The following is a 25529-nucleotide window of genomic DNA, read 5'->3' on the forward strand; positions in this document are numbered from 1 at the left end:
AAACGACCAAAATCACGACCAGTGAAGCACAACGCAACTTGGTGGGGGAATCAAAAAGTTAATCTTTTTCGCGTAAAGGCAAACCAAGCAATTCAGTTTGAATGAATGGGCAATGAATGGGGGGGGGGTGCTTTACACCAACTTAAATACATGATGTAATAAACACATAGAAAGAGAACAAATACCTCTATACTCGAATTTGATGTTTGGGTGAAGGCCTGTTTGTCTACCACAATAGTATAACATTTTCCAATATTTAGGATAACAGGAGTTAGTCTGGAAACCGGTAGTTTTCTGAGAAATGAGCTCATATGCAAACAATCCTGTAAATTATGTTAGATTATTCAAGTGAGATATGTTATAGGATTATTTTGTTCAAAGCAATACCTCTTGCCCATCAAATATGGATCGTTGTACTCTGCTGATTTTTTTCTGCCTGGAATAAACACAGCAAATCCAGCGAAGCAAAGATTGGCTGTCTAATTTAAAAATGAAAATATTTTTTGTGAGTTAATAAATTTTCCATTTCTCACCTATCATAACCTGTTCTTCAGCAGCCTCTCGTACCCAAGTGTTCCTCTTAGTGGGAGCTGTAGTTAAGATAAGAGTTACACGACATGGCAATTGACAATAAATAAAATTAACTTACAAGAATATAGATGTAAATCCTGGAATAATACTTTGGAACAGCTAGGTATTGTGGTGCTTACACTCTCAATTTGTGATTTCTACTTTTTCACTGCTTTTGGCTACCATTTGGTAGCGAAATGAAACATGCTACCAAATGGTAGTATGGTACCATTTGGTAGCGAAATGAAACATGCTACCAAATGGTAGTACTTGCTACCATTTGGTAGGAAAGTCGTCGATTTTTATACAATAGAGAAAAGGTAGAGAAAAGTAAATCCTTTACCAATACGTCTACCATTCAAAAATTTCGGATTGGTAGACCATACTACCAAGGAAAATACACTACTATTTCCCTTCTATTTTACTACCTTTTCCCTACTTTTTGCCCTACTATTTTACTACCTTTTTAAATTTTAATATACGCGCGAAAACAATTTTCGTTGGAATGAAGCAATACTGCTTACTGTTTATTGAAAAAATACAAACAAAAGCAAGCAAAATTTCCCGCTTGCACTGGGAAACATGTAACATAGCGAAAGGTATGCATTTATTGATATTGACAATATTGAGAAAATATGATTCCGAATTTCGGTCCATACTTCAAAATAATCGTCTCTTGAAAGCGCCCTGCTTTCGGGAATGCCAGTGGTTAATCACGGAAAATCTAAGATGCTATGTATGTATTAAAAAGGGTATTAGAAAAGGCATAAATGCAGTGTGTAGGTACCAAATTTTTGCAAACTCAGGTATCTGTAGTAGTGGTCCATTGTCCTACTGAAATTTGATGCTGTCTGTAGTTATATGTAGATGCCAAATGCTCTTGAACTGTGGTTTCATTAGAACTCTGTTCGGGCAAATGTATCTACATCCATGCAATCTAAAAAGGAGAACCAAATAAGTTTGAATGATGAATGAAATAGTGAATGTTACAACAAAAAAATTACCTTGAATTTATGTTCATCGAAAGCGGGGTCTCTGTCACCATTAAACTCATTGACAGGCCTGCGATTGGTCTTTTTAGCCGGGAAGCAGCAGTCTTGGTTTTCCTTAATGTTTTTTCCCTTGCCACGTCGGACTTTGACCGCATAGTTTTCAGACGAATGTCGATGAAACCGTTAGTTAATTTTGGATTAAAAGAAAGAGAGTGAAGATTAAAATTAGTGAGTATAGTTAGTCAGGCTAGAGCCGTCAGAACAAGGAACAGCCAAACATGGAAAAGCTTTAACAATTGCCTTTGCAAGTTCTTCTTTGAGGCTACTCGGTGGATATAAATCTTTTTTCCCAGAAAGCATGCACATATGGCTCACCAGTATTCGTACCAACGTTTTTCGTTCATCTACTTCTAAATACGCTTCGTCGCGATCCATAAATGATTTAACAGTTTTTTTACCTTCTGACGACTCCTTCAAAATTGAAATAACTGGAAATGTATCCTGAAACCAAACAAGAAAAAAAAATGCATTACATCTTATTTTTGCTAAGAAGTGTGTTTGGCTATGTATACATCAGACTTGGTGACAATGCTTTCATTTACGTGAGTTACGTCGTCAATTCCTTGAAGTTCGTTTACGGTGTCATTTGCAGCAATACTTGAATCGAATTGATGGTTAGCAAACATGATTCTAAATCAATTGCATTAAGCACCGAAACATCAATGGGGCACGGAGCACAAGTCCCATAATTAGACGCCATGCAGAAAAGAAGAAGAAAACGCACCTACAACGGCCAAAGAACCAAAGTTAATTTAAAAAAACAAAAAGAAACAACTCTACCTTTAATGTGACTATTGATGAAAATATCTCAATAAAATAGAAAAATGTATCTACCTTTGAATTGTGAGAAAAAATCCGTTTCCCTCACAAAAAAACGTGAACTTGCACGATCACCCCAAAAAACCAGTAGGTTGTTGGTCACTAAATGGTAAATCACATTAAATAATCACGGAACGAAAAGAACCCACAATCGATACCACAATCAACAACCATGCAAATAAAAAAACGCACACGCTTGTAGTTCCAAAATGTTGAACACATCGAACAATTGCTAAGGTACAAATACTGAGTCACGAACGACATTCGACCTTCGAAAAACTTAAAGACTACAGTGCCGGTCCAGTTATAGAACCGGCCTGTGCGCGGTTCTATAACTGAATGGTTCTATAACCGAGCAGCCGATCTCAGAGCCACCTATCGTCGATTCTTTCATCACACAGATTTTGACAGTATGTGAATGTAAAAGCGAATAGCACAGGGATAGTGCTGATCTCTATGCAACTACCCAGAATAGGGGGAAGGGGGTTCTCATATTAGAATTTAATACCTCAACCATTCCTGCATTATTTTACCAACAATAAGGTTCTACCACAAAGAGAATGCCCCATCAACGATTGGTCATTATATTAGATACAGTGCCGGTCCACTTCTAGAAACCCTTAGCTATGGAACCGGCTCGGTTATCGAACCGATTTTTATTTCCCCTGTTTCAGCGCCCATAATTAATAAATGGAAAAAAACAAAACGACACGAAAAGTGTCATTTTGTAATACAGTTATTTAAAAATTCTGATAACATTAAAAGGCAAAGAGAAAAGCAGCACGATAAGTCATTTGTTTTATTGTTTTCCGCCTGAATTCGTTTGGAAGGCTATTATTTTACGTAAAGTCATTAAGCCAATTTGTACTATTGTCTAAAATTGCTAAAACCAATTTCAATAACATGTGCTTGTACGTTTTAAAATGCGTAATCCGTACGTTCGAACCCAAAAATATGGATTTAGTTCAAAATACAGCCAATGGCGGCGCTGAAACACGGCAAGGAAAAATCGGTTCGATAACCGAGCTGGTTCTATAGCTAAGCGGTTCTATCAGTGGACCGGCACTGTATTGAAAACCACATGTAAAAAACCAGTAATCAGGTTGACCACACACATCTTCTAGTTCCAGGTCCCTAAACACACAATGTAAGTCTTCATAATATTTTACATAATAATAACATTGTAATATTTTAAAGTAACTTAAGCAAAGAACAATTTGCTATAAGTAATATATCGTTGAAAATAACATAACTGGGAAAACAATTTTTTGTACTACTTTTAAAATTAAGTTGGGTAACAATTATTGAACTGGTACAAGCTCGTAGCTATCAGGGTTTCCATGGTAACGCGTGTCAAAACAGCAGCTTCCCAGAAAAAAGTTTTACATTTGCTGCGTTCAATTTCAATTTTTTTCTTTTTTAAGAACATTGTATATAGCCTTTTTTGGTAAGTGTTTGGATATGTTGCATCAATTTTTTAAAACCCTAACGAAATCTCATTCTGGATAAATTTGCTTTGGTGGCGGACAATAGTCACACTAGGGTTTTATGTTATTCCCAGATTTCGATTTGTCATTCCAGGTATTATTTACTTATTGTATTTTACTTACTATTTAACTACGTTAAGAAACTGTGAAAGATAGATAAATTTGTTACCTAACTACATTCGTTGTTAACCTAGGAGTAAATAAAAGCAGTGAAAGACAAAAAACTTCACGAGTCCCACAACAACTTATTTTATTTTGCATTATATTTAGTATTGGTGGTTTACAAAGGTATGTTTAAGTGAATACACTTGTTGCCAATTATTATTCTTGTATATCGCATATAGTACATCAAAATCAACTGGAATATTGCATCCACAGGTCTCTTATACCAAACTTGTGGTTTTATTTTGTCGAACAGCATTTCAAACACACTTCAACGATCAAATTATTTTGTGAGAAAAACATTTTATTAATACTATGATTAACTAAATTAAGAGCCCCTTAAACTGAAAGAAAATTTACCACATATGAAAATCTATTTCAGCAGAAAAATAATTGATACAACTTGGTTGGACGAGGATGTAGCCTACAAAAATATTTTCGTCAACGCCAACACAACAGTACTTTTCTTCAACATCGCTGTAATTTTCCCACATCATGAGTTAGAATTGTGATTTATTTCTGTGGTACTGCTCGTAGCCGAGTCGCGGCACCCCGATTATTGTTTTTCTGCAACATAAAAACATATCCAGCGTTTCCCCAATAAGTCGGCAAATATGAGTCACCTTTCCGAATTCCATAACCAACAGCCAGAGCAGCGTGAACCATACTATCATTTCTACTGACCGCAATCCCCAAAACGAACAAAAAGGCTAACGGTAACCTGAATAGACACTTGACAGAAAAATTCTTCATTGAATGCCTTCCAGGCTGCCTTTGTAACCCTCTTCATTCTATTATAAAATTATTAAATTTGATGAAGTAATACAAACAATAGGGAAATTGTATCACCTTCACTCTCAGTTTTTGCCTTCTACCATTTTTCTACCTTTCGACTACCATACGTGGTAGAACTGAAAAGGTAGAGGAATGGTAGAAAAAATTGTCTGCTTTCAGAAGGTAGGAGATTGGTAAGGTATCTACCAGTCCTCTGCTATTTGGTAGAGCACTAGGTGTCTACCACAAGGAAAGAATTGGTAGGCATGAAATGTGAAACGACCTCACGAAAATGGACGACGGCCGAACATTATATGGGGGAGTAATAACTTGACGACAATGGTCGTGAGATGTACGCTTTGGTGATGTGGGAAAATTACAGCGATGTTGAAGAAAAGTATTGTTGTGTTGGCGTTGGCGAAGACATTTGTGTAGGCTACATCCTCGTCCAACAAAGTTGTATCAATTATTTTTCTGCTGAAATACATTTTCAGATGTGGTAAATTTTCTTTCAGTTTAAGGGACTCATAATTTAGTTAATCATAGTACTTATTCAAATGTACACACAATTAGATCGTTGAAGTGTGTTTGAAATGCTGTTCGCAAAAATAAAACCACAAGTTTGGTATAAGAGACCTGTGGATGCAATATTCCCATTGATTTTGATGTACTATATGCTGTAAACAAGAATAATATTTGGCAACAAGTGTATTCAGTTAACCATACCTTTGTAAACCACCAATACTAAATATAATGCAAAATAAAATAAGTTGTTGTGGGACTCGTGAACTTTTTTGTCTTTCACTGCTTTTATTTACTCCTAGGTTAACGAAGAATGTAGTTAGGTAACAAATTTATCTATCTTTCACAGTTTCTTAACGTAGTTAAATAGTAAGTAAAATACAATAAGTAAATAATACCTGGAATGACAAATCGAAATCTGGGAATAACATAAAACCCTAGTATGACTATTGTCCGCCACCAAAGCAAATTTATCCAGAATGAGATTTCGTTAGGGTTTTTAAAAATTCATGCAACATATCCAAACAGTTACCAAAAAAGGCTATACAATGTTCTGAAAAAAGAAAAATAATAAAATTGAACGCAGTAAACTTAAATTTTTTCCTGAGAAGCTGCTGTTTTGACACTCGTTACCATGGAAACCCTGACAGCTACGAGCTTGTACCAGTTCAACAATTGTTAACCCACTTAATTTAAAAAGTAATATACAAAATTGTTTTCTTAGTTATGTTCAGCGATCTATTACTTATATCAAATTGTTCTTGGCTTAAGTTACTTTAAAATATTACAATGTTATTATTATATAAAATATTATGAAGATTTATATTGTGTGTTTAGGGACGTACAACTAGAAGATGTGTGTGGTCACCCTGATTACTGTTTTTTTTCATAAGGTTTTCATTAGTATTTAAAGTTTTTCGAAGGAACTAGTGTCGCTCGTGACTCATTATTTGTAATAGTCATTGTTTGATGTGTTCTGCATTTTGCATTACAGCTTGTGCGTTTTTTTATTAGCAGTGTTATTGATAGTGGTATCGATTGTGGTTTTTTTTCGTACCGTAATTATTAATAGTAATTTACAATTTTGTGACGAACAACCTACTGTTTTTGGGGAGTCGTGCAAGTTCACGTGAGTTCTTTGTGAGGGAAACGGATTTTTTCTACTATTCAAAGGTACATACATTTTTTTATTTTATGGAGATATTTTATGTTATGTGATTTACCATTTAGTGACCAATAACCTTGTGTTTATTGGTTGTGGTTCGTGCAAGTTCACGTTTGTTGGTGAGGGAAACGGAATTTTTCAAGGTACATATATTTTTCTATGTTATTGAGATATTTTAGCAAATTCACATTGAGAATCTAATTGCTTTCTTTATTTTAATTAACTTTGGTTCTTTTGTCCGTTGTAGGGGCGTTTTCTCCTTCTCCGCATGGCGTCTAATTATCCAACTTGTGCTCCGTGCCTCATTGATGTTTCAGAGCTTAATGCAATTGATTTAAATCATTTTTGCTAACCATCAACTTCGATTCAAGTATTGCGGCAAAACTTAAAGGTATACTATAAGTCTCCAACTTTTTTTTTCTGCTAAAAACATAAGTTTTTCCAACTATGGCTTTTAATTCTGCGGTGTCAGACATTGAGGGGTTTTTTTGTTTTCAGTGCATTTCAAGAAATTTCACCCGTACTTTTATCAAAGGTGAATTTAGAAATTTTACTTCTCACTTACCAGCTATTCATGCCATGCATACTTCCGGTGATGCAAGAGGAACTCTACTGGTATGCGCTCAGAACGGGTGTCCGGAGACTTTTAATTCTTTTTCTAATTTCAGAAATCATTTAATGCGGTGTAGTAAAACTCGGCGTAAAATTAGTTCAGAGGTTAGACAAAATATCAGCTTTCCAAATACCGACGAAGATGTTCATGTTATTCATGTAACAACCATGGAAAATGACATTGCAATGTCAATTGCAACTATTGTTGTTACTGAAGATAATAAAGCATCAAAACAAGTTGTAAGAGATTTAGCAAAGTTTATGTTAAATTTAAGATCAGAACATTTAGTTTCAAACACCGCATTAGATTACATTGCAAATAATTTGGGCGCCATTTTAGAACGAGATGATGAACAGCGTGAAAAAACCGGATCTCTTACGTCGATTCTAAGAAACTTCAATTCTCAAAAAAAGCGATTAAACTATTTCAAAGCACATTTCGCTTATGTTGAGCCAAGGACGGTGTTTCTATCAAACGAAAGTAATGCTCCTGTTCGAATTAATTCTAAGGAGGAATCATTTCCAAAAAGAACAAAAAAAACTTTCCAATATATTTCTTTACGAGAAACTTTGAGCATATTATTTTCAGACAACAACTTCCGCTCGAAATATTTTGGAGAAGTAACAAGCGAGGATGGTTTCATTAGAAGCCATCGGGACAGCAACAATTTTAAAAATAGTTCTTTTTTGAAACGTTTTCCCTTTGCAGTTCGCTTCCAAATTTTTTTTGATGAAACTGAAGTCACAAATCCGCTTGGCAGCAAGACAAAAAAACATGAGTTGGGTATGTTTTGCTTTCGAATAGAAAATTTGGCTCCATTAGAAAATTCGCGTCTTGTAAACATTCACCCTTTTGCGGTTTGCTTTAGTAAAGATTTGAAAAACAGCGAATTCAAATTTATCATTGATGAATTACTAAAAGAAATGGAAATTCTTGAATCTGACCAAGGGATGTTATTAGATGTTTCTGATTTACCTGGATTTCGTATCCACGGTACAATTTCTTCTGTTTGCGGCGATACAAAGGGCATTCATGAATTGTTTGGGTTTTCATCGCCATCTGCTACGAAATTTTGTCGACTTTGCCTTTTGAGCAGAGACCAAATAAAACGTAACTCAAATACGCATGGTTTAGAAATGCGAACTAAAGAGAATTATGACGTTACTGCAAGAGAGGCAAAGTTGACAAACGGTCAATCCACTCCACTTACTGGAATTAAATTTAATTGCCACTTGAACAAAAGTGGTTATTTTCACGTAACCAACAATTTAATTCTTGATTGTATGCATGATTTTTTGGAAGGAATAGTTCCATTTATTATTATGCTTGTGTTTCGTGAGTTTTCGAAAAATACTGAAAACTTTTTCGTAGCAGAGGAATTGAATAATCGTTTAAAGCGCTTTATTTACAGCTATTATGATAAGAAGAACAAGCCTTCGCCAAAATTTACAGATGTTTTAATTCGAAAAAGGGGAAATTATAGTACAAAACAGCGCGCGTCACAAAATTGGTGCTTGATCCGAATGCTTCCATTGATCATTGGAGATTTAATTGAAACTGGTGATCCCTACTTTGAGCTTATTTTAATGTTAAACAGAATAATGGATATTGTTTTTGCCCCAAGTATCGCATTGGAACACACTGTGATACTAGAGGACTTGATTAATCAAATATTTTTCTGTTTTAACAAACTATTTAAGGACATCAACCCTATTAATAAATTTCATCATTTAGTTCATTATCCAACCGTCATAAGGGAGAATGGTCCACCGGTGCGATATTGGTGTATGCGTTTTGAAGCGTATCACAACATATGCAAACGAGCGGCGCATTATAATTCAATTTTGTCAACATTGTAAAAAGTGTTGCCAACCATCTCCAGACCGTGTCTTGTGCTGCAATTTTGAATACTAACATTTTTCATTCTGAGGACTTTGTTTTGGGTCCTTGTGATAAAAGTAGTGGAGCAAAATTCGTTTTTCTAAACTTAAACCCTGAAAGATTTCAATGCGATTTTAAAGTTCCCAAATGGGTTAAATCTAAAGGGAGGGAGTATCGCACAGGGTCCGTCATTTTGCTTCACCCTAGTTACAAAACTGACAACGGGTATCCTGAATTTGGACTTGTCCATAAAATGGCAATCAAAGACAGCGCATACTTTGCTGTAATTCCATGCAAAACAGTTTGTTTTGACGATCATTTCTATTCATTTAGAGTTGAAAAATTATCACATCTTGAAGGCCTTGCTATTGTAGAATTTGAAACCCTGCCTGATTGCGAGCCACTATGGATACTCCAAAATTTCAAACAATGCGATACAACAAATTTTGTTTCACCGAGGCACTGGGTTTGAATTTTGCTTTAGTTCAATTAAATTTAAAAACAAAGAATTTCAAAATTTTTCGTCTTCCTCTATTTTGTTTTTTTAAACTGTCCCTGCACTAACTGTACTAACTGGAGCCAAAACTCTGTTTCTAGATTTTCTAATGATGTTTTTTTTTAGGGGAAGATATTGATGGAGAATGCCTTCTTTCATTGACTGAAAAACAAATCGATGGCTTAAGTTTGTCCCTCGGCCACAAAATCAAATTGCAAAAACTTGTGAAAAATCTTGTCGCCGAAAATGCTTCTGCCTCAATGAGGAACAATGAAATCATTCCTGAATTATGTGACAATGGCACGGTAATCGAACTTCAAGGAATTGACGACGTAACTCACGTAAATAAAAGCATTACCGACGCACATGCAGATCCTATCAGCAAGTCTGATGTATACATAGTCAAACATATTTATTAGCAAGCATAAGAAGTAATAAATTTTTTTCTTGTTTGGTTTCAGGATACATTTCCAGTTATTTCAATTTTGAAGGAGTCGTCAGAAGGTAGAAAAATTGTTAAATCATTTATGGATCGCAACGAAGCGTATTTAGAAGTAGATGAACGGAAAACGTTGGTACGAATACTTGTGAGCCATATGTGCATGCTTTCTGGGAAAGAAGATTTATATCCACCGAGCAGCCTCAAAGAAGAACTTGCAAAGGCAATTGTTAAAGCTTTTCCATGTTTGGCTGTCCCTTGTTCTGACGGTTCTAGCCTGACGAACTATACTCACTATTTTAATCCAAAATTAACTAACGGTTTCATCGATACTCGTCTGAAAACTATGCGGTCGAAGTCCGAAGTGTCAAGGAAAATTAAAAAGTCTGGAAACCAAAGACTGCTGCTGCCCGGCTAAAAGGACGAAGTCCAATCGCAGGCCTGACAACGAGCTTAATGGTGATAGAGACCCCGCTTTCAATGGAGATGAAGATATATTCAAGGTAATTGGTTTGTTAATACATTCAAGATTTCATTCATCATTCAAAATTATCTGGTTTTCTTTCTTAGATTGGATGGATGAAGACACATTTACCTGAACAGGGTTCTAATGAAAACACAATTCAAGAGCATATGGCGTCTACATATAACTACAGACAACATCAAATCTCTGTAGGTCAATGGACCACTACGCAGATACTTGCGGAGTATCCTCGCTTCCGTGATTGCCAAAATTTGGTATACATAGATTTATGCATTTATGCCTTTTCTAATACGCTTCTTAATACATCCATAACATCCTAGATTTTCCGTGATTTCCTACTGGCATTCCCGAAGGCGGGACACTTTGAGGAGACTTTTATTTTGGCGCAAGGACCATTGGTAATAAAATATGCCTTGAGATCAAATGTTCCCGTTCCAGACACGGAAGATGGTAATGTTTTTTTTTAATTTCAATGAAGGTCAAATATTTAATGAAATTGAATTTAGAATGCCTTAAACTATTGGTTCTAGTAATGCGACTGATTCCATCTTTAAAGAAGATTCGCGTTGTTAGCCAGGATTCAATCATTGAACGAGTGGTTTATTTCATCAAGGTATACACCTAGTATTTTTGTTATTGCTTCATAATTTCACTCATTGTTTTCAAATAGGCTAATGAAGACATTTTATCAATTATCGAGAAAAAGCCCCATCTCAAGGAGTAACCTTTTATGTGTTGTGTAGGTTCGCTGAGAAACCCAATCTGTTTTAGCATTGTCTGTGAAGGGGAATTCATATCAAGCGGTACCAGCTCAATTAAGGCGTTCAAGAACCTCTTCGCGTCGTTTCATATGTTTCGTATTAAATACCCTACACTCCTAAGCACATTTTATTATTTTTTTTATTCTTACGTTTTCAATGTCCACCCTGGTAGAATTCGTCCTTCAGTCGCAGATTTTTTTACACAGTTAAATGCATAGAAAGTGGGCATACAGAAATTGAAATAGCCTACACTTGATCTCATTATATGATAATTTTTCTGAAAAAGCATGTTTCCCTATATGTTAAATGTTTTGACTTATCTAGATATGTTTATGTAACTAACGTTCAAAGCGCATTTATGTAAATTCAAAACTATATGTTTAGTATTCTAAATACCAAGAAGTTTCTCTATTTTACATGGTTCCCAGAGCAACCCGGAAATTTCTGTTGTTTTTTGTATTTTGCAATAAAGAGTATTTTTCAAATCAAACCTTTTTCGCGCGTATACTGAAAATTGAAAAAAGTGGTAAAATAGTAGGAGAAAAAGTGGAAGAAAAGTAGAAAAATAGAAGGAATATGGTAGTGTATGTTCCATGGTAGTATGATCTACCAATGCGGAATTTTTTAATGGTAGACGCATTGGTAAAGGATCTACTTTTCTCCACTTTTTCTCTACTATATAAAAATCGACGACTTTTCTACCAAATGGTAGCAAGTACTACCATTTGGTAGCATGTTTCATTTCGCTACCAAATGATAGCCAAAAGCAGCGAAAAAGTAGGAATCAAAAACTGAGAGTGTTGTTTTATCACCTTATCTTCTTGTGGACCAAAAGATGATTAAAAACGGGTGCTGCATTTTACAGGTAGACTGAAACCAGCCTAAGCACATCAATAAAAAAGGTCTGTAGCAAAGGGGTAGGTGTGTGGCTCTATTAAATGAAGGGTAGGAAATTCTGATTTCTTAAAACAAAGGGGTCGGTGTGTCGGGCTTAAATAAACGAAGGGGAAGGTTTGTCGATCAATTTTCAACGATAATACGAATATGGATTGGCGGAGAAAAAGGCCCAGACGAAAAAGGCCCATACAAAAAAGGCCCACTTTATTCCAAATTTTAAAGTGGGCCTTTTTCTCCATTAAACTGGGCCTTTTTCTCCGCTTAATTTCCATGTTCCTAAATCTTTATTGAGTTTCCAAAAAGTATTTCCCACTTCCTATTCCGTGGAAGTTGGAATATATAAAGGTTGCTGAAACCGTGACCTTCTATTAGGTTTGCCCATATGAAACAATGTTAGCGTATATACGCTAGTTAATCTTTGATTATTTATTATGTAGCTATCGGATTTCGGATTATGTTAGTATTTATCTATTGCTAATATCCCGTTAAATAAAGTTCATTTTTCACAATTTTTGTTTATTGAACTACTTTAGCTTCTTTAAATATAATATAAGAATTATAAGTTTTCCGCACTTAGCCTTGTTCTGTCCACCCTCTTTGATCATTCCTCCCAACCCCCAGTCCATTTCCCTTATCACTTCCCTTTGTCGATGCTTATGCCATAGGTAAAGACCACTGATTCGTTGTGAATACGGAAACTGAATAAGTTCCGCGGGGCTTTTGTGGTTGCTGGGAACAAAGATATGTACCACGAAGACTAGTTTATTATTATTAACATTTGATAAGTAATGTTTATAGGAATAATATTACAAACTTAAACTATCATCTGAGGCAACAAGGACTATTGTAATTCAAGATTCCAATACCATTTATTCCTTATACATTTTCAATTCTTTTAACAATTTCAAAGAGCCCAATAAATATATTAAAATCAAAACCTACTGCTATAAATGATTTTGCTCGTTCTTCGTGTCCTGTTTTCACCTTTTGCACATTTTCAAGCAGCTATTGATTACCTTATTACACATTACATACTACATTGAGATATAAGGAACCTTTACACTTTGCGTTAACAAAGCTACTAATAAGGCCAAATCAATTTTCTACCATGACGGACTTTTTTTTAAATGGGAGTCTGTTATTAGTGAAGACACTAAACCTTTTTAAATGAATCTAAGATTTTTTTTCTTCAAATTTTCCACGATCATGGAAGGCATGCCAGTGTATTTTTCTAAAAAACTATCACGCATAGCTGCACATAAAAGAACACGAGTTTAGCTCATCCATGAGTCAGTTTCAGTCTTTCATACGACAAATTTGCCTCTTTTCTTTAGTTTATTCACTTTATGTTCTTTCTTTTCAGTTTTCTTTTTCTACATGCTGGCTTTTCTCTTTTTCTGTTGTTATTCTTTTCTCTTTTCCTTTTCTTCGATTCGTTCGGCGCAATTTATGTGACTTTCTGATTTGATCTCGTTCATTAATTGATTTGGCTAGCAATTCCACATAGTCTTTTACCTATTGCAATACAGAAAGGTTAAAAGTTTTGAAGATCTTACAAATATTTTTGTCAAATTGGAAGTTTACCTGAAAACCTTCAGCTATTTGCAGAGCACCATTTCATGCCTGTTTCTCTTCAATGCTTCTTGCATTCTCAACTTCAGCTTGGCCTACTAAGATTTTCATCTTGGGTTTAAATTTTATTTTCTTTCATTTTAATCGTTGCCACTTTGGATCTAAAGTGGTCGTTTCCAGAATGGGTGAGGAATTAGAAAGTTCTCCAAAATCAAATTTGCTGGAAACTAGACAGCCTTCACTGTTAAAAATTGTTGTTGGCAGTGTACTTGCCCCACATAGCACAATTCGGTCCCACGGACATCCGTGGTATATCCTAGTTGGATAACGGCGACATCTTACGGACATCCGTGGAACTGCCTGACCTCCGAGTTGGATGTCCTTCGGATCTCGACTGAATATTGGAAGACCTCCCGAGAATATGCCGATTGATATCCGAGGGACGTCCTGCTGGGCGGGAAAAGGACATGCTCTGAACATGTGAGAATTATGTTAATACCTTTTTTTAAGCATTTCTGGCTACCGTAAAAAAATGAATAATAAATAATATAACACAAATTATGGTGAGAAATTTCTTTGTATTCACATTTGCCACAACATACAACACGTAACTGTCAAGTTTAGAAGACAAATAAAAAAACTGATCTTAAGTTAAACCCCCTAACATTATTATTTTTTTCCTTATCCTTACAATGGCGCAGCAAAGCTTGGACCACCTTGATGGCATCTTGCTCGGTAATCATTGGTTGAGTCCTTTTCGCGGCCACTATAATTGAAAATATTACATACTATTAAAATTAATTACTTTAATTTTTTATACTTATAATGGATTTTCCGATATTCGTAGCGGAGAGGCATTCATTTCCTCTCTGTCCAAACCAACTGAAGTGCTTCCCAACATCCTTTGTGAATAAGCGCCGTGTAATAAGCCGAACGATGGTTTTTGCGTCGTGACCACCAATCCCGATAAGATGAATGTTCTAAAAAATAAAATTGCCATAATTAAACGTATGTATTACTTATAATTATAAATAAACTTACCAAGCATTTTTTAATACAGGGTTTGTTGAGTTCTTCGTTAAACTTCTTAAACTCCTCCATTGTGGTTAGAGGCAGCGTTTCCAAAAATTCTTCGTTTTGGTCAGTTTCGATATCCTTTTGTTTCAGAGCCGACTCTATATTGTTGAGTCGGTCTAGAACGGCCATTCCTACGGAGCTTTGGTCTCGCATTTCATGTGAAAGAGACACTATCCCGCGATGAACAAATTCATCGCGAGATTCTACATTACAAAAAAGTTGCTTTAAAGTAACGGACGGAATTAAAAATTTAAAAAACATATACCACCATGAGTTTTAGCAATTCGGTGCCGTCGGTTGTTGGCTCCGTTTCCAGTGGGCATCAATAAGGGGCTGTTTGAAGTTGTTGACATGTAATTTCCAGACGTGTTCGAAACGTCTGAAGAATTACCATTTCCCCTGCAGCCTACATAATAAACAACAAAACAAATATTGAAATCCCAAACAAAAACAGAATGTATAAGTTAGGATAGTTAATATTACCTTTATTATTTCTCAACTCTTTTTCCTGACTACTATAGAAATCCCTGTCATTATCATCAACTACGAAAGGTGTAAATTCGTGTAATGAGGATGCAGGTCGCCTAACTGGGGTGCCTTATTCAAAAATAAACAAAGTAAGTCTAATACTGAAGCGGAACTGGGGGGAAAACTGATTAAAAAGATTATTTGTTTTCTTATTTATGTGAATTTTATTTAATAATTACCTATAGAAGATGAAAGACAAAAAGAAGATGGAGGAGGAGGAGGTGGTGGGGACTCGTCTTCGGACTCATCACTCAATATTGGAACGGAAGTTCTTTTCAAGGGGGGTTTTGTTCGGGCTAAACTGCTGTTGTCAAAAATTTGTTTAGCTTTCCTGGCGCTCCTACTGCGCTTGTCCTTCTCCGAATCAGTAGTTATAATTTCTTCCATTTCTAAGGCCTTTTTCTCATTGCGCCGTGCTTCTTGATATGTATCTAAAGGACATGTTACGTTTAAAAATCAATAATAATTGAAAAAAAGGATCGCTATGTAATCTAGAACAGAATACCCATACCGAAGCCTTTTCTAACACGGGCAGGGTGCTTTTCCCATTTCTCCCTATCTGGTTCATACCCTAACTCAATGAACTTTGTTAAGTCTTTGCACTTTGGAGGCCACCAACAAACTTCGCCGTCAAACCACGATATGGGCACCGTTGTAACCCATGGTTCTTCGGTGCCTTCCAAAATAAGGAACTTCCCCTACAAAAACAAACATTTGCATTTTGGCTGAAAAAAACTATACTACGATTCATATGTAAACCTATATTGTAACATTTAGAACATACGTTTGTAATCGAATACAAACTTAAGAATTAATCAAGTAAAAAAGAAAATCTCGCAAATGTACTAATGAAGAAAAAAAAATTGCGGAAACTGAAAGATGCCATGCTGAAGAAGCGAGATTAAGCATGTTCTTCCATGGCAAGTGGAAAAACTGCAAAAGAATTCTCAATATCTATCCCATTGCCTTTAAAAGTCGGCAATCTTACTGCTTTAAATTTAATTTGATTCAAAGGCAATGCTTTTGACCTTGGGCAAGGATCTCCGACGATAAAAATGTTATATGAAGAAGAAGCTAAAGGATACGAAAACAAATCAATTTTACGGCGAAATTTTCTTCCCACAATGAAATCCCCTTCCTGGTTTCTTATTATATTGTCAATCAGGACGAGAGACAAATCTTTAAGAAAGACACAATTATCTGGTGCCTTGCAGCTAAGAAACCAGGGGCCTAACCGCATTTCTTTGTATTCTACGGTTACTTTAAAATTATGTGGTACAGGGCCGCTATCGTGTTGTACTCGAAAACAACGGTGACGGAGATCGAATTCCAGTTTCTGGGGGGTTGAATTTACATTTACAATTTCAAGTAGGCGCTTTACTACTTGCTGTAAAGCTTGATTAGACTTACGCAAAAGTTTTTTTAATTTTTGAAGAAAATTTTCAAATGGATAGGCTGAAAAATTTGGTAACGATCCAAAGCGCAACACATCGTCGCACAGGTGTACCAAATTGTGAACATTAAAAGACAGAAAATACGCCCCATAAACTTCTTTACATTCATTAACGAATAAATGTAGAAGTTGCCTAGCATATTCATTATGCAAAACGCACAGACTGTTTGAAGAAAGAATTCGCACGGCGACATGGAAAACAAGGAAGTTGTTGAAGGACCGAATTGGCAAAATACCAGCAAGGACAACAGGGCCGACATAACTGTTGAAAAGTCCGAATTCCGTGGCCTTCCATCTATCTATAAATTTTAAAGATCTGGCTTTTCTAGCGAATTCCCTAGGTATATATTCTCTTGTTGCTTCTAATCTATAGCTAATGGATTCAAGCAAAATTCTAGACAGCCTAGTTTCCAATGGACCACGAATCCAAGTCAGAAGCAATTTCCGAGTTACACCTAAATCTATTAAATGCATCGGATCATTCGGGAAATCAAAAACCATGTCAATCTCAATATTTTCTAAAATTGAATCACCATTGTGATGCTCCTCGTGAATGCGGTTGCGAAAAGAATAATTAGTTCGAAGATCCGAGTCATTTTCCAAAAAAACCACCCTTCCTTCATAATCGCCCTGTTGGATACACTTTGAACACCCAAAATACGCCGTGTGACTTTTAATATTTAATATGTATGAACGCGCAGGTGTGTCGCATATGAAAGATGACACGCGAAAGCTATGATGACGGTCCTTTAATGAAAATCCACTTTCCATAAGCGTTCCTGTTTCGGCAACAAAATCAGCAAGATACTCATTACAAAAAAGAGGCTTTGCGCTTCCATGGTAAAGACCAATTAAAAACACACGCCTGCATTTTACGTTATTAATCATTCCCAGAATAGGCCAAAATTGATCCCCACTACTTTTGGAAATAGGAAGCCCATCTATATTTACAAAAATTTCAACTGTTTCTGGAATGTGTCTTGCATTAACGCAAAGTAGAACCATTTCAATACCTTTTTGTATTCCAAAGTGGTAATAATTTCCTGGAGTAAGATTTTTTACCGGAACCTTACGAGGTGTCTTTATCAAAGTTCGGCAAGATTTCGGAAAGTTCATACCCCATGAAAACAAACGAAAAATTGCTAAAAGAGCATCAACTGCATTTTGATTAATTCCCCAGGTAACTGCCCATAAAGCAAATAATTCGCGAAAGTTGGGAACCCCTTCTTCCTCACTACTTTCTTCCACCTCGTCAGCGCTAGATATGCCTACAATCTCAATGTCATCATCACTGAAACCGTCTTCAGCGTCCGTCGATAACGGTGAACCGTCACTAAAAATTTCATTTACATTTAAATTTTCATCCCCTACGCAACTGACAAAATCTTCAGCTTCCTCTGTATCACCGCTATTATCGTTAAAGTCAACGACATCAGAAGAACTACTTGAATAGGCAGCATCAAAATCTGCATCATCATTAAGTTCCCGGATGTATTCCATATCTTCGCGTACTCTTTTCCTCTTATATCTAGCACTATATGGTCGATAACGGGAATTCATTTTAATATAAAACGATTTTATATTAAAATAATTCTAACAAAAGCTTGGTACTGAAGGAAAGCATCGATAATGTACGGAAGTATTAAAAATAACAAAAAGCCTAACTGTGAAAAGGCAAAGGAGACAAAAACAATAATCAATTGGAAAAAGAATAAGAAATAACCAAAGCGTAAAAGCGGCCTGACGAAGCCGTTTAAAGAATGGTTTGAAAAAATACCCCAATCAACACCCACGAGAAAAGAAAAAAAAATTAATTTCGCATAAGCAGAAATCAATTGCCAAAAAGAGTTGTAAGGGAATAGCAATCTGAAGCGGATTGAAGAAAAATTAAAAGGCGCTTGGTAAAGCACCGTGAGAACACCCGCAAAAAAAGAGAAAAAAAAATGATTAACTGATCTTGCATAAGCAAAGATCAATTGCCAAAAAAGTAGTAATAAACAGCAAAGATTGAAGCCGTCGGAAAAAAAGGTTTCAAAAATGTAAAAACGAAAAGAAAAGGAAACAAAAAAATTTATCTAATCACGCAAAAGCAAAATCATTTGCCAAAAGAGTGATAAAAAACGGAAAAGCATTTCAAGCGCCATAAGAAAAACTGTTAAAAACTTCGTTGTTAAAAGCGCCCTACCAGCACCAGCGAAAAAAAAAAAGAAATTTAAGTAAAGAATAAGGAGAAAAAATTAAGAAAGAACTAAAGCATTAGAACGGCCTGAGGAAACAATTTAAAAAATTGCCAGGCAAAGCCCCCTGCCAAAATCGACAAAGAAGAAAAAAAAAAGAAAAAATTTAATTAGTAAGACGTAAGTTAAGTCCAGTTGAAAAACCATAAAAAGAATGAACAAAAGCATTAAGTTGTGTGAAGAAAGAAGGCAATTCATTGCATTTGAAAAAGTAGCATACATAATTTCCATATATAATTAAATAACTACCGCAATTATTTCTAATCCTAGTCGGCCTATGTCCCGACTAAGATATTCATCTAACTGAAGGTCCACTGACCATGGCCAGACAATTGGTTTCACGACGACACTGTGAAACCAATCCCGATACCTGTGCCCATTGAGGTGACAAGTCTCAATGCCCTTAAACTTATAGTAACAATGTCAGCACTCGGACCGTTGCCTATCCGTCCCGAGCCTGATACACTGTGTCTGGGATCGGCCCAGCACTAGTAAAATGAATAATTACTTACGGTTTGAGATTCCATATGAATAATCCAAAATGTGAAGGGGCCTCAGTAGGAACAGAGGCGGGCAGCTAGGCAGGAACAGCGCGGGCAGCTAGGCAGGAACAGCGCGGGCAGCTAGGCAGGAACAGCGCGGGCAGCTAGGCAGGAACAGCGCGGGCAGCTAGGCAGGAACAGCGCGGGCAGCTAGGCAGGAACAGCGCGGGACGCTGGGCAGGAACCAAACGGGCAGCCGGCCAGGAACAGGGGGGACCGCTGGACAGGTCCGACAGAAGCACTTACGCAGAGAAAACAATCGGGATCGACACTGTTAACACTAATTCGTAAGACGGCAGTAGCCCACAGTTAACAGAAGCACTAAATCAGTCGCTAACGAGAAAAGTTTCTAACGCGATGAAGTTCACTAAGTGTTACACAAAAAAATCCTGAAACAGCACACGCACGGCACGAACAATAACCTTCACCATAAACAACTCAACAATGACTGGCTGAAATTCTGAATCCGCATGCGAAAATTTGGAAGTCGAAACTACCATTATTTGCCATTTTAGTAGTCTTTCCCTAAACACTGGTGAATAGTTTCTTCTCAAAAATCCTTTTATAGAACAACTTCCTTTATTGAAACAGTTTTTTACACGGAGATAGTTTAAATATTACTGTAAGTTTGTAAAGTCTGTTTCAAATAATAATTGCGAATTACTTAAAAAAACAACAAAAAAAATATGGCAAACATTGGGTAACCTGTCGATGCTAAACTTCGATTCAGTTGACGAATGGCGAGTGTTAACGATACGTCTGCGCTAGTGAAACAGCAAAAGGATACCAGGCAAGTTAACATTTACAGTAGTTTATTTCGCTTAACGTAACATTTTTCTTATATTTAGATATCAGAGGTCGACAGTATATACTTAGAGATGAATGGGATTATTTACAACTGCTCCCTTCCAAATGATGAAGAAGTTCACTTCAGAATTGCCATTGAAAAAGTATTTTTAAACATTGTGCATTATTTGGAGGTAACGTTCCATTCAATATGCCTGTATTAATATCATTTAAAAATACCTTTTAAAGCTGTTTGGTTTAATTAGGGCCCAAAAGATATTTTGTATTCCTATTATTGATGTTGTGGCTCCCCGAGCCAAAATAATCCCAAAATGAAGCAGAAATTTGCACTCCACACAATTGGTGAGTTCAACGAACAGTTTCATTAACATATACGTTTCAGTAAATACTTACTTGTTCTTTTTTAAGGTATCGATGGGATTCTTGGTGGTAAATGGTTACCTAATATTCCTCGTTTTCATCAAACAACTCAAACAATTCTTGGAACAACTCAAACAACCACACGATCACTGTGTAAAACCGCTAATGACTGAGGTTGCTACAATTAATAAAAAATTTCTCTAGTTTTATCCTTTAAATTTTTAAAATATTCTACAGTTGCTGAAACGGATCCTGAATGGCAACAAGCAAGTTAAACAGGCAGCTTGTTCAGCTTTTTCCACTCTTGAGGAAGAAGCATGCACAGAATTAGTACCTTACTTGGGCTTTATTCTGGAAACGGTTGTCTACGCTTTTAGCAAATATCAGCATAAGAACTTACTGATTATTTACGGCGCTATCCGCTATCCGATTTCAGCTGGAAAAAGAAAGAAAAACGTTAAAAAAATGAATTTTTGGCCATGACCATGGACACCCCGACTTCTTTCGTTACAGAGGCCAGTAGCGTCAGCAACGATTCGGCTTTTGTATCGCCGCTCAATACGCCGATATCGGTTAACCGATCGCGCCATAATTCAGCCTCTAATCTGCTGGTCAATCGAGTTCGTCACTGATCCGGAGCCTCAATTACAGTCCGTCACACGCCATATGCAACGCCTTCTCTGATGAATCACGGTCAAGATGGACTGTTTAATGCCTCTGTGCGCTCACGTCACAGTTCCTGTGGATCACCTTCATTGCCTCGATCCGCACCTCTGTCGCTTCTCGTTCAATCCTTCCCGCAACAGGTAAAAAAAACAAAACACGTTTATTCATATATGACGTCATACCTAAAATTGCTCCCCCACATATTAGACGGAACCAAGAGGAAGTGAGCGCATCTGCAAAGATTTGCGTCAACGCCATGTTTCGGCCAGCGTAGTTCTGGGTTTGAGTCCTCACCAAATATCCGCTTCCGGCCTAGTCCAGACCACGCTTAACAATGCTGTGCCACATCTATGGGGTAGCGACCCACTCGCCCAAGAGATCGAGGGTCTTCTAGATTCAGCTCCGAGCATTGTCAATGACTCGGTCATGAATCGCTCACAGTCTGTCCCGCCTCACCGCATGTTCCAGCAATTCCAGTCTCAAGGTATCACCAGATATGAAACTGATCGCAACCCCACTGTAAGTCATGTCTCGTACGGTCGTATGGTAGTTGGACAAGGCTATGCGACCGCGTCGCAACCCAGCACGCCCTTCGCTTGCGGCAGCAGGAATTCCACGTACAACGCATCCGCCACCAGCAGCCCGTACAGCTACACGGCCACGCCCGTACCCGCCGAATGGAACGATTTCAATTCGAATGCCAACAATGGTGAATTCAAATCAAAAGAGAATTGTATTTTTTTTTTACGTAACTGATCCTCTTGTACCCAAAGGCGATGCAGGAACGGAGGGCTTCGTTCAGCTCGATGCTGCCCAACAGGAGTTGGAAAACTTCCACGAGATCATTAGCGAAGTCTACGCCAACAATCATCAGGAATTGGCTCCGTGCCTCGATGGATTGGGTGCGGAAGCCTTGCAAGATCCTTCTTCCGCCAATTTTTCCCAAATTAATTTTCAAGGATCTAATTCTGGTATGTTTATCTGACCTTCTTTGGATTGGAAGTGTTATTGTAATTAATTTATTTTGAATGCAGCCGTAACCAATATGGATTCCGATCTTTCGTTCAGTTGTTCGGACAATGGCGATGGCTACCCTTTGTCGGCGTTGAGCGATTCCGTGACACTACCGGGATTGTTGGATCCAGAAGATTTGGCCGCAACTCTGGTAGCTTTGAAAGAAGCTCCCGAATTGAATCGACTGGTCCAGGATGTGGCCGATGGGCAGCAGTCTGTCGCTTTACCACAAGGCATGTGAATCAACGCACCTATACTGAAGATCCCCTAGTCCAGTCAGCCGCTCTCTCTCCTGCTCAACTCTTGATTTACTCTTTTTTTCATTCTCTATTTTTTTTAATGAGTTTAATCCATTGCATCCCAACGCATTGAAAAAAGAAACTAAAAAAAACAACTAATTCTTACAGTAGTAATACTAACTTAACAATTATTATTTTGTCAATAAATTAACAGGCTAGTATGCAGCAATCCGATCAAAAACAATGTGTTACGTAATGTGTTTAACATTTTATCATGTCATTTGCCGTGGTCTAATTTTTAATAAAAAAATTTTTTCTACGAGAGTTCAATTTTATAACGGACATTTTTATTACATTATATATTAAATCCTTTTCGAAAACGATTTAAAACATGGTTTAAATTTTTTTTAACAACGTTTATTTAGAAAAAAGAAAAAATATTTGAACTCCTATTTGCTGTTGTAGGGACGTCCTCAGGATTTTGTTTTGGCACCTCCACCGGGCTTCAAATTCTAATAGCCGACGGACATCCATGGAACAACCCGATATGGCACAGGATATCTAACGGATGTTCGGATCCCAGTCGGACATCCGACGGCAGAGATGTGCTATGTGGGGCTAGTCTTGGTTCAGGAATTTCTGTTTTAACAAACTCTGAAAGACCAGAGGTTGATGACACAGATACTGCCTTGTTGCTCGAGCATGTTTGGCAATGCAGGACCTCTTCTTCTTACTTTTCCTTTTTAATTTCTTCTTCATTCCTTCTAGCTTCCGTTTAAGTTTGATTTTCGTTGTCTTATCAGACAATTACAGCTTTTTCCCTGAAAATCAATGGAATAAACTGGCCGGTCTTCCTTAAATGTAAATGTTAAAACGTACCTGTAAAGTGTGAGGTGTTCATTCGGATTATGTTCTTTCTTTTCAGTTTTCTTTTTCTTAATGTTGGGTTTTTTCGTTTTCTGTTGTTATTCCTTTCTCTTTTCCTATTCTTCAATGCGTTCAGCCAACTTCTTTTTACTATCTGATTTGATTTCATCTTGTTTCTTAATAGATTTAGCAAGTAATTCCACATTGTTTTTTTACCTATTGCAATACAGAAAGGTTAAAATTATTGAAGATCTTACAAATATGTTTGTCAAATTGAAAGTTACCTGAAAGACTTTGGCTATTTGCAGGGCACCTTTTCATGCCCGTTTCTCTTCAATACTTCTCGCATTCTCAACTTCAGCTTGGCCATCCAAGATTTTAACTTTGGCTTTGAGTTTTTTTTTTGTTGCCACTTTTGAATCTAAAGTGGTCTTGTTCAGAATGGGTGAGGGATTAGATAGTTCTCCTAAATCAAATTTGCTGAATACTAGGCAGCCTTCACTGTTGAAAATTGGTGTTGGCGGTGTACTTGTTTGTCTTGGTTCAGGAATACCTGTTTTGACAAACTCTGTTTGCCTTTTCCCTGAAAACAGATGGAATAAGCTGGCCCGTCTTCCTTAAACTTAAAGATTAACACATACCTGTTAAGTGTGAGGTGTTAGCTGCTAGACATTTTTCCAATTCAACACCAACCTTATTGCTATTGAGATCTTCAACTGTAGATACACTTTCAGTTGAAATGTTGATCAATAAGCTAGAAATGACAAAATCTTCAGGAGAGAGTTACTTTTTAAGAGCGACGATGTCAATGGACCCTCGCGTTTTATAAGGCTCTTGATTTTTTGGGTCCTCATTTCCTACAAATTTTGTTTAGAAGACACTTTCAAGTACTTGTTTTCTCTTTTTCCATTTACAAAAACTGCCTCTCATCTTATAACCTTTAAACTTTATTATTAATTATTTGATCTCTCAACATTATCACTGATCACTCCATAGATCAAACTATACGAAACAAGTCTATTGTTATTTTCTTTAGGGAACGGCATATCAAGCCAAATCCAGCTTCAGGACGCCTCCACTTGAGGGCAGTATAAGCAGATGGAAACCATGAACAATAAAAAAGTAGCTAAATTTTGTTGAATTTGTAATATAAGAATTACATTTTTTTTTAAAAATTCAATCGGTAATCTTAAGAATTTATTTTACTACGTTTATTTTTTGTACTACCCATCATACGATTTATTGGATACTTACTCTGCTTATACTGCCCTCAGGTGGAGGCGTCCTGGGGCGCATTTTGGCGTCTACTTTTAGTTCAACTTTTTTAGTGAACTTGTATTTTTGCGTCAACTGCCAGGTAGATGGTTCAACTAGGCGACCGTTTTGGCGACAACTCCAGTGGGAGGTTCAACTGAGACAGTTGAGCTTTTTCAACGGTGGTCCAGACCACCGTTGACCTTCAACTGAACTGCAACTCCTCCCCTTTCTCAACTGTAGCGATGAACTTCCATTTTGGCGTCAACTTTGACGAAAAGTTGAACTAAAAAGGTTCAACAAATGGTTGACGCCAAAATGCGCCCCTGAAGGTAGATTTGTCTTGAAAATGTCGTTCTCTACAGAAATAACAATAGGCTAGGATCGTCGACATTTTCAAGCCAATTCTAGCTTCAGGACGCCTCCACCTGAGGGCAGTATAAGCAGATGGAAACCATGAGCAATAACAAAGTAACTAAATTGTGTTGAATTTGTATAAGATATAAGAATATTATTATATTTGTATAATATAAGAATTAAAATTTTCCTAAAATTTCAATAGACAATCATAAGAATTTATTTTACTACATTTGTTTTTTGTACTACCTTTCAAGCCAAATCTAGCTTGAGGACGCCTCCACCTTAGGGCAGTCTAAGCAGAGAAAGTATACAAAAAATCGTATGAACCGTAGTTCAAAAAACAAACGTAGTAAAATAAACCCCTAAGATTGCCTATTGAAATTAAAAAAAAAATTAAGTCTTATATTACAAATTCAATAAAATTTAGTTAC

The 25529-nt window shown here is 36.7% G+C and overlaps 2 protein-coding genes and 3 long non-coding RNA genes across 6 annotated transcripts; 2 read left to right on the top strand and 3 right to left on the bottom strand.

Annotated features, from left to right (window-relative positions):
- Positions 1-1164: 1164 nt before the first annotated feature.
- LOC130703116 (uncharacterized) lies at positions 1165-2874 on the bottom strand. Its single transcript, XR_009004553.2, has 5 exons — positions 2457-2874; positions 2135-2346; positions 1575-2063; positions 1358-1507; positions 1165-1302 (listed from the first exon to the last, which is right to left on the bottom strand). It is a non-coding gene; the product is annotated as an uncharacterized LOC130703116 (long non-coding RNA).
- A 6348-nt stretch (positions 2875-9222) lies between these two features.
- LOC130703113 (uncharacterized) lies at positions 9223-11649 on the top strand. 2 transcript variants are annotated; one of them, XM_057524721.1, is made up of 6 exons: positions 9223-9933; positions 10003-10483; positions 10551-10718; positions 10785-10914; positions 10971-11077; positions 11135-11649. In XM_057524721.1, the coding sequence occupies exons 3-6, from the start codon at positions 10560-10562 to the stop codon at positions 11186-11188; spliced, it is 450 nt and encodes a 149-aa protein (XP_057380704.1). In that variant the 5' UTR covers positions 9223-9933; positions 10003-10483; positions 10551-10559; the 3' UTR covers positions 11189-11649. The 2 variants fall into 2 exon arrangements, with proteins under 2 accessions (XP_057380704.1, XP_057380705.1); XM_057524722.1 differs by having other exon boundaries at positions 10995-11077.
- A 1667-nt stretch (positions 11650-13316) lies between these two features.
- Positions 13317-13957, bottom strand: LOC132087966 (uncharacterized). The gene is made up of 2 exons (XR_009420976.1): positions 13707-13957; positions 13317-13637 (listed from the first exon to the last, which is right to left on the bottom strand). It is a non-coding gene; the product is annotated as an uncharacterized LOC132087966 (long non-coding RNA).
- Positions 13958-21193: 7236 nt separating this feature from the next.
- LOC130703112 (uncharacterized) lies at positions 21194-22715 on the top strand. Its single transcript, XM_057524720.2, has 5 exons — positions 21194-21504; positions 21572-21848; positions 21915-22073; positions 22138-22335; positions 22399-22715. The coding sequence occupies exons 1-5, from the start codon at positions 21382-21384 to the stop codon at positions 22617-22619; spliced, it is 978 nt and encodes a 325-aa protein (XP_057380703.1). The 5' UTR covers positions 21194-21381; the 3' UTR covers positions 22620-22715.
- A 525-nt stretch (positions 22716-23240) lies between these two features.
- On the bottom strand, positions 23241-24261 carry LOC130703115 (uncharacterized). The gene is made up of 4 exons (XR_009004552.1): positions 24126-24261; positions 23769-24067; positions 23497-23700; positions 23241-23438 (listed from the first exon to the last, which is right to left on the bottom strand). It is a non-coding gene; the product is annotated as an uncharacterized LOC130703115 (long non-coding RNA).
- Between the last annotated feature and the right edge of the window lie 1268 nt (positions 24262-25529).

Source organism: Daphnia carinata, chromosome 5, assembly GCF_022539665.2.
Source record: "Daphnia carinata strain CSIRO-1 chromosome 5, CSIRO_AGI_Dcar_HiC_V3, whole genome shotgun sequence".
NCBI lineage: Eukaryota > Metazoa > Arthropoda > Branchiopoda > Diplostraca > Daphniidae > Daphnia > Daphnia carinata.